This window comes from Homalodisca vitripennis, chromosome X (genome assembly GCF_021130785.1).
Source record: "Homalodisca vitripennis isolate AUS2020 chromosome X, UT_GWSS_2.1, whole genome shotgun sequence".
Taxonomy (NCBI): domain Eukaryota; kingdom Metazoa; phylum Arthropoda; class Insecta; order Hemiptera; family Cicadellidae; genus Homalodisca; species Homalodisca vitripennis.
This window is the reverse complement of record NC_060215.1, coordinates 126,005,832-126,015,874: the sequence shown is the minus strand read 5'-3', so window position 1 is coordinate 126,015,874 and position 10,043 is coordinate 126,005,832. Positions and strand designations below refer to the sequence as shown.

The 10,043-nt window shown below is 35.6% G+C and overlaps 1 protein-coding gene across 1 annotated transcript; it reads right to left on the bottom strand.

The window, feature by feature from the left end:
* Positions 1-2,273: 2,273 nt before the first annotated feature.
* On the bottom strand, positions 2,274-9,825 carry LOC124369613. The gene is made up of 3 exons (XM_046827662.1): positions 9,693-9,825; positions 7,444-7,736; positions 2,274-2,339 (listed from the first exon to the last, which is right to left on the bottom strand). The coding sequence occupies exons 1-3, from the start codon at positions 9,823-9,825 to the stop codon at positions 2,274-2,276; spliced, it is 492 nt and encodes a 163-aa protein (XP_046683618.1).
* Positions 9,826-10,043: the final 218 nt, after the last annotated feature.

The window sequence follows — 10,043 nt, the reverse complement described above, 5'->3', positions numbered from 1 at the left end:
ATGTCAGTTTAAAGATAAATCTTGGTATACAGCAGACTTGCGCAGACTTAAAAACTTAGTAGTTCTTCTAAATGATCATTATAAATCAGCAGTCTCACCAAAAGACCGTGATGAGTACTATGCATTATATTGTAAAACAAATAAACAATACAGACTGGAAGTAACAGAAGCTAAGAAGGCCTTCAACGTCCACACCATCAGGTCATCCTCCAACATGTGTAAAGCGGCCTGGGATATTATAAACTCACACAGACCTAAGAAGCCATATGCTTCCTGCTCAGAAAGTCCTGACAACATAAACAATTTCTTCATAGAGGCTGTTGAAGAGATAGTGACAAACCTTCCGGAGATGGACTTTAACCCTCTGTATATTGCAAATAGGCCTAAGCCTATATTAGACCATTGGTTAGAGGTGCGGCCACTAGATATTATAAAAATAGTAAATAGGCTAAAGAACTCTAGAAGCCCGGATATCTATGGTGTTCCTTGCTTTGTTTTGAAAGCGGTGATCCATGAAGTAGCAAACCCTCTATCAGTAGTAATAAACAAGTGTCTTAGTCGAGGTATCTTTCCAGATGCTTTGAAGATTGCACGCACAGTCCCCATCTACAAGAAAGGAAATCCTGAGGAACTGGTGAATTACAGGCCAGTTTCAGTTCTGCCAGTGGTGTCTAAGGTCATGGAGTCAATAATGAAAAAACAGTTGGTTGATTTTTTTGAGTCCAACAATCTGCTCAGCAACACCCAACATGGCTTCAGAAGTGGACGTTCTACAACCACTGCCTTATTATCCATAGCATCAAAGATAATGGAAGCTTTCGAGGCTGGCGAATCAATGGCTCTTGCGCTCTGTGATCTGAGCCGAGCATTCGATTGTGTGCCGCATAAGATACTACTTAGCAAGCTAAATTCCTATGGGATCGAAGGAACAGTTCACAAAACTATTTCCAGCTATCTCGAAAATAGACAACAGAGGGTATCGCTTGGTGGGGCTACTTCAGGAAGTAGAGAAGTCATGCATGGAGTGCCACAAGGTTCCATCCTGGGACCTTTGCTCTTCTTAATTCTTGTGAATGATTTAAGACTGGGAGGCAGGGCAGTGCTGTTTGCAGATGACACTACGCTCCTGTCCAGAGGAAAGCTGATACACTCCGTGCTTCAGGAAGCCGAGGACTTGTTAACAGATGCCAAGAGGTGGTTCACCACAAACAAACTAAAATTAAACGAAGAAAAAACACAACTGATATTCTGTACTCTAAAAAATGGAGATGTCATAGAGGACTGTGATGAGGCCGTTAAATTACTCGGTTTCTGGCTGGACCCGAAGTTAAATTGGAATTGCCACATAGACAAAGTCTGCACAAAACTCTCCAGGGTTATCTTCTTGCTGAGAAACGTGGTACCAGAGCGGTGCCTGGTAACGGTGTACCACGCACTTTTTCACAGCCACCTAGCCTATGGTATTCTGCTCTGGGGCCATGCATCAGCATGCAGCAGAATACTTGTTCTCCAAAAGAAGGCGCTACGCATCATTACATCTTCAGACCATCTGGAGCATTGTAGGCCTATTTTCAAACGCCTCAGGGTATTAACGGTTCAAGGCCAATATGTAATGAACTCGCTTATATACGTAAAGGAGAATGAATCTCTGTTTGGGAGAAGACAAGATGTCCATGGCTACAACACCCGCCATGCAAAAGACCTAAACATCCTAAAATGTAGACTTTCAAAATCGTTGAACAGTTTTCCAATAGCAGCGGTCAAACTATACAACAGCCTACCGGAAAGCATCAGAAATATGAACACTATTAAGTTCAAGGAAGCCATATGGTCCAGACTTACAAGTAGGCCTATCTATGCACTCAAGGAACTTGAAGATGACCCACTGTTCTAGTCCTGCCACCATAAACCTTTGTAAATAGTGTATATAGTTTTAAATACTTGACAAAATTTTTCTGAACAAATTGCAAACAGTTTTTAAACAAAATTGACACAGTCTATCTGGTTTTATCAGTCAAAGACGAAGACATCAAGTATCAAGTATCAAGTAAGTATCACACCTGAGATATGGCATTGCCACTTGGGGAGGAACATCCAAAACCAACCTTGAGAGAGTTCTGATCAACCAGAAGAGGGCAATTAGATGCCTCGCAGGCCTTAACTACCGTGACAGCTGCCGAGAACAATTCAAAAATTTTAAAATATTGACAGTTGTATCACTCTACATAAGAGAAGTAATCTTCCACACTGTAAAAACATCACAGCCAAGACACTCAGATCTGCACCAGCACAACACTAGACATGCCTCGGACTTCGCATTGCCCCCACACCATCTGAGCCTATACAAGAAGAAACCATCCTATAAAGGAGCCGCCTACTTCAACCACCTTCCAGAGCACTTAAAGAACCAACCACCTCACCGCTTCAAGAAACAACTGACTCTATGGCTCCAAGAGAGACCTTTTTACACAGAAGAAGAATTTACAAACAGCTAAAAATTGTTACTTTATATAACTGACGCTATGTTCTGTTCTTAAAGAACATGTCAATAAAGTATAAAGTATATTGTCTATTGTCTATTGTCTATTGTCAAGAGTATAATTATTACAGAATATTAATATTACTGATTATATCAGTATTATTACTGATACTTTCGGGACTAAAATAACATATATCAACATTTATCAACTCAGACACATCAAACGTCTAGTCAGCTATGGTAATACTGGACCTTAACCTTGTTAGAGTCAGGTTATGTACTTCTATTACTGATACTTTCTAGATTAATACAACATATATCAACATTTATCAACTCCGACACATCAAATGTCTAGACAGCTACAGTAATACTGGACCTTAACCTTGTTAGAATCAGGTTATGTACTTTTATTACTGATACTTTCTAGACTAATACAACATATATCAACATTTATCAACTCAGACACAGCAAATGTTCTTACAGGTTAGAAAATAGTAGAGTTCAGACAGGATTGTAGAATTGAGAAGTGACATTAGTTTTAGGAAGAGGTCTACTTTGAGCATAACACAACTCTAATTCCAAAAGTAATTGGTCTCTTTCCTTTTTTAAACCTTAGTGTTTTACAACGCTTATATTATCTTAAGTGTAAGTTGTATTCAGTTAAGCAAGTATTGTTGGGTTTGCCTTAAATGGTCTAGTACACTTTTAAAAAAAGCTATGCTCACCGTTAATTGGTTTTATTATGGAACAAGGCAAATTTATCCTCCAAAACTTGTCATAATTTTTATATTATTTAATGTTCACTTTATTCCACAAAACGTTTTTGGGATTAGTTTTGAGCAGTTAATTCAGGATTTTAAAAATATAATCTTTTTCTTTAATTATGACCATAATGAATAAGATGTTGTGTGATTTATTTGATCCAATAGCAAATATCATCATGAGTTGTGGAACTTAAACCTCTAGACATTATTTGTTAATATTATCAATGCATGACTTCGGTTAATTGTGTTTAAAATCTGAAGATTTCTTACTTTACCCAATATTTAGACAAAACAGACAATGAATTTTGTGTTATGTTACAGTATCATGGACTAACTAATATTCTTATTCTTAAGCATGGAAATGTGTAGTTCCAAAGATCATAAGTAGCAGCTTCCTTAATTGATGAGTCGCAACCCCATTAGTAAATATTGATATTTTATGATCATATATATCTAATTACCATTTTTCACAAGTTTATAGAGACTAATTATCATAAGATATTTTGCAGTTCTTATAGATTCAGACCAATGTTTAAAAAAATAATGAAAAATAACTATATACAAGGTGATTCAAAACATAGTACAAACTTTATAGTACTGTCTAATGATCCTTTTGGAACTCAAAACCTAAATACTGTATAAGAATTTTACTTCAAAAATTTACACAAGTATGAATAACACTAATAATTTATATTATATGTAGATTTACTTAACCTAAATATGTAGTGCTAGAAACTACTGTGGAACGGAAAAAGTGTAATGTTAAATTTTCAGTCAAAAGATCTTTGGCTTTTCAACTTTTAATGATTGTTAAAACAGTAATGCAATAAGTCAAAAGTATGAGTTTTGAGGTATGTAATTTTTAATTATCAACATTAGTCATAGATCATATAATATGTGCAATGTTTATTATCATCAGATCGGATCTTAGGTATAAATCAACAAGAAAATAGTGTAAATCTTACAATAAACCTAAATATTCTCAAGCATTCAATTATTAATGTAATAATCGGTTACTCTCTGTGTTATCTCTGATCCTGCTTTAGCAAAAATAAAAGCACGTAGACAAGCAAGTACATAAAGGAGATTCCCATCTTCATATACGAGAATACCATCTGTAGGCATTTTATACAATATGTTTCTTACAATCCTAAATTGACAGTCCGCCTCTTTGTACATTCCTATCTTTTTATTATCTGTTGAGTCCTACTTATGTCTTTCAGAGTAAAACCCTTTACATTGCAATTATCATAACTCATATTAAGGATTAATTATGTTATATAGGAATGGAAATCACTCGTACATGTTGAAAGGAAACCGGTAACCACAATGTTATCCCTGGTTAAAATTGACCTGACAGTTTGAGTTATTAAATGATTTAACTAAGCTCTGCCGGTAAATTTAGTTCAAATGTTGCAGTTGAGATAACTGCCTCCTTGAACAGTAGTTTTCCATATCTGAAGCAGCTAAGAAGCTAGACTCAAACAACCAATTAAGACCCATCCATTCTCAGCAACTACTAGATTTCTCTTTAAGTTACAATACATTACTAAATATTATTTTATTATAATCCCTGAAAAGATATATCAGATACAAATCCAGCAGCACAGTTATCCTTTTCCAAGTGTAGATAAAGTATATGAAGTCACCTATACTTGTCTTGTCTTAGATACCTGCTCCTTTACCTTGTTACTGTATACTGTAGTAGTGAAACAAGAATACAGTGACTCAGACAATGTTATGTTATATCTAATGCTCCTACATGTCAGATGGGAGTATGAGCACAGTTATCCTTTCTTGAAGTGTAGATAAAGTATATGACGTCACCTATAATTCTCTCGTCTTAGATACCTGCTCCTATACCTTGTTACTGTATACTGTAGTAGTGAAACAACAATACAGTGACTCAGTAAGTGTTTTGTTATATATAGTGCTCCTACGAGTATGAGCACAGTTATCCTTTCCTCAAGTGTAGATAAAGTATATGATGTCGCCTATACTTCTCTCATCTTAGATACCTGCCCCTACACCTTGTTACTGTATACTGTAGTAGTGAAACAAGAATACAGTGACTCAGACAATGTTAAGTTATATCTAGTGCTCCTACGTGTCACAGTTATCCTTTCTTGAAATGTAGATAAAGTACATGACGTCACCTATACTTCTCTTGTCTTAGATACCTGCTTCTATACCTTGTTACTGTAGTAGTGAAACAACAATACAGTGACTCAGTAAGTGTTTTGTTATATATAGTGCTCCTACATGTCAGATTGGAGTATGAGTAAAATTATACTTTATATCATTATAAGATATAATAATATGACTCATTATACCTAATGAGCACAGTTATCCTTTCCTCAAGTGTAGATAAAGTATATGACGTCGCCTATACTACTCTCGTCTTAAATACCTGCTCCTCTACCTTGTTATTGTATACTGTGGTAGTGAAACAACAATACAGTGACTCAGTTAGTGTTTTGTTATATATAGTGCTCCTACATGTCAGATTGGAGTATGAGCACAGTTTGTATGTACAGCATATAACGTTGTTTAACTTGATTACGAATATTCAAAACAATCTTACATAGAAAACAACTTTAAAGTATTATCGTTACTGTAATGAAAGTAATTTGGACAATATTCATATGTTTTATTATGTTACGATTAATATTATAATCGAAACAGTAACCCATTCTATAGCAGAATGTATGAACTCTTCTACTTTGCTATATTACAAGTGCCTACAATAGGTTAAGCATTTCATACTTATTATACCTTGTACTTATTGCCGCAATTTTTTCTGTAAGTTTCAATGTTCATCATAGTGAGGAGTTATGTAAGGAGTTAAGCCTCGCGCGCATTAGGACGGAACCGCCACGCCACGCCAGACTCATCTTGGGTGTTTTAATCAAGTTCTAAGTCTGTGTTAAAACATTGTCAAAGATGCTTCAGTGCTTAGATGAAGAATTAATTAATGTTGCTGCATTCGTAATAGAAGAAGAAGAGGCAAAGAGACGAAGAAAAGCCAGGTTTTGGGTACATAACATAAACACTAAAAGGTTAGCTTTGGGGGAGTTTCATACGTTATTCCCAGATTTGATAGAAGACGATGAAAAGTTTTTGGATATTTCCGCATGACTCACAGCAAATTTGAAGATCTTCTTATCATTATAAAAGAGAAATTATCACGCAGAAAAACGAAGTTCAGAGCACCATTTATTTATAACTACAATGAATTGCTGCATGCAATAGGTTTCATATGTAGTGAACACAACTGTATATGAAAAATAAGTTTAAGTAACGTTCTCAGAATAATATTCTGTCATTTCTGAAATAGCAAATAAAATACACAATTAATAATTTATTTCAGTACAGAACAGTGGTCGGGGATAAAATTAATATGAGAAAGTTAATCTTGTAAGCCAATTACCCTTTTGAATAAATAATTTTAAAAATTGAACCTTACCAATTAAGTTATACCTTCTTTAAGTCTTTTTTTACTTCTTCAGTTCAGCGTTTTTGTTTATTACTGCTAATAGTAACGGGAAACATTATTTTATAATGTTGGTACTTAGAAGATGAAATAAAAAAATAATTGCCTTTTTAACATAAAAGTTTTATTTATTTTAAACTATTACAAACAAAATGATATAGAGTGGACACAAACAACAAAATGCATAACTCAATGAATGAGTCCAAGTGGTTGTTGTGCTATTATGAAAGTGTGTTATTATATGAGTTCAAAGATATGTCCAATATGTTGTACCCAAGTAAACGTTCCTCTGGCGTTGCAGCAGAAGAACTTGACTGTGGTGTAATAAATGACTGTTCAACAGGTTCAGGAGTTGGTCTGTACACAAGATCCATTTCCCTATCACTGACTAGTTGAAATATTTTCTTTTTCATCTCAATTTGGTCTCTTAAAGGAAAGCCCCTAACTGTCTTTTCCATGGATTGAAAAAAAGTTGTAAGAGAGTCAGCCACTTCAACTGTTTTAGGACGCTCAGATATATTATTCAAATAATCTTGCAAGACAGTAGCCGCAGTCTTCGGTTGACCACCATTTCTATTCCGTTTCTTATATATCAATGGTTTCCTAGTTAAGGAAGACGTATTTGAAGAAGAAGTCACTGCTTGGGACACATTTCCTGGTGATAAAGTTGAAGAAGTGTTCAGTGGCACAGAATTTGTGGTATTCACAAGCAGTGGGGATGTAGACAGTGACGCAGGATAACTGTCTTCTGTGTCGTTTAACACTTCCTCTTCGTCCTCATCAATGCCACCAGCTTTGTCTTCAGTAGAATTTACGCTGGGAGCGAAGTTGGATGTACGCTGGTCGTCATCAACAAGATAAGGCACTAAAAATGCAAGCTCCTTTTCATATATGGGAGGTTTTATTTTCTTGGCTGCCTGGCCACTTTTTGTCCTGCGCCGTTGAAGTGCTTTGCGATGGCAGTCTCGTATCTTTACCCAACGTTCCTTGCAGTCTGAACCTGTAACATTACCAAACACTGTAACATGTTTTAACATTATAAATTTATAACATAAAACAAAACAACAAATTATTGTTTTAGATTCCTTGCTACTGGGATGTCCTACCGTGCAATGGCATATTCTTATCGCATGGGACTAACAACTCTTCGGGAAGTAGTCCATTCAACATGTGCTGTGCTATGGGAATGCTTACAACCGTTAGTTATGCCGGAGCCTACACAAGACGTGTGGGAAAAGATACAAAGCGGATTTCACCAGCAGTGGAATTTTCCTAATGCTATTGGCGCTTTAGATGGAAAACATGTGTTAATAGAAGCACCACATGACAGCGGGGCTGATTTCTTTTGTTACAAAAAGTGCTTTAGCATTGTTTTATTGGCATTAGTAGACGCCGATAAGAAGTTTATATTCGTAGATGTTGGTGGCTATGGGAAAAACTCTGATGGAGGTATTTTTAGTACTTCGGAATTGGGGAAGAAACTGGAAAATGGAACTTTACGCTTACCATCTTCCAAAGTACTTCCAATGACTGGTGTGCATCTTCCTTATGTCATTATTAGTGATGAAGCTTTTCCTCTTCGAACAAACTTAATGAGGCCTTATTCACGAGACAATGTGCACGGAAAAGATAAAGAAAAAATCTTTAACTACCGCTTGAGCCGAGCTCGGAACGTCGTTGAAAATGCATTCGGCATTTTAGTTCGAAGGTTCAGGATTTTCAAAGAAGATTAGCCCTGTAACAGGATCATCTTTCTTCTGTTGTTCTTGCGGCTTGTTGTTTGCACAACTACTTAAGGGAAGATTCAAGTCATTGTACAGAAAGGGATTTAGCGTATACAATCTCACAGGCTGTGTCACTAGCTCCACTGAAAGGTACTGGTGGTTTGGCGGGTAGTGAAGCTATCACAGTAAGAAATATATTCAGGGATTACTTTTGCTCTGAATTTGGATCAGTTTCGTGGCAAGAAAGAAGAGTTCAAGTGGGCAAGCAACGTGTTTGATTGAGTGAACGTAACACGAAAGGAATGATTTTTTCTAGTTATTTCTACCACTCCTGCAAAAACTCATCCACAAAAATACTATATATGTCAATAAATCTATCCATGTAATCTTATTTCTCAATAAAAGTATTCATAAATTAACTATGTGTTTGTAATAAACCTTAATTTTACAGTGTTTTGAATTTTCTTCTTCTTACTTTATGGTTAGTTCTATTTATGAATTTGATTATTTCATATTTATTTGTTATGTGTGGAATAGTTTTTTTATCTAAAATAATAGACAATTCTAAGAAAGTTGTAACTTGGAGAAGTAGGTAGAAGAAGAAGAAATATGCAAATATTATTTATTACAAACATCTTTGAACAGTGATAAGCCTATTAAATAATTTAGAATATTGTATAAACAAAATTGAGATTATTCAATATGATCATGTACATCATATAAAAATAATAAAATGTATAAAAAAACATACGATCCGGAAAACCCTTCTTATAGCTAAAACAGAAATGTATTTTTCACCTAAACAAAATGAATTTTTCATTTTAATTTTTTCTGAAACAATAATTTTTCACCAATTTTTCTATTATTTTCAAAGATATACTTACCAAACTGTAACAATATGTTCTTGGATCAAATAATCAAGTTCCTTACACAGAAGTTTGATCAAATCCTTGCAAAAACCCTTGCATATGCTACAACGAAAGCTGCGCTTGTTCTATAGTCTCATGTATTTAGTTGGTTTCACAGACTTAACATGAAGTACTGTACTACACAAAAAAGGTATGTGGTATGTTCAAAATCCTGTAGTGAACATAAAACTATATACTGTACTGTGTAGGCGTTACAAAGAAGCGTAAACAAACGTTGTCTAAAGTAGCGGTATTTGAGGTTATGTTCGCCGAATTAACAATCAAAAAGTGTCTACAGTAAAATCATTAGTAATTTGCTCTTACCTGCTTGTCCCAGCATTGCACCGATTTCTTCCCAACAGTTCTCTCTTCTATTGACGTTAAAATATTCAGGATGACGCATGTTGTACAGCTCGGTGTAGTTTTGAACAAGAGAAATTAACTTGGAGACATCCATTTTGGCTCAGAAGATATAGCTGGAATAGAGAAAATTTCCTTCCGTTCCGTCTGAGGTGTGTGCGCTTACAACACCGGACGGGACGGACCCGACGTCGCCGACGGAGCCGACGCGCAGAATTTGTTCAAAAGTTCTTTTCCTCAGATAATCTGACTGACGTCCGACGCGTCTCCCGTCCCGTCCGTCCAAGTGCGCGCATCTCCATAACAATCAATACT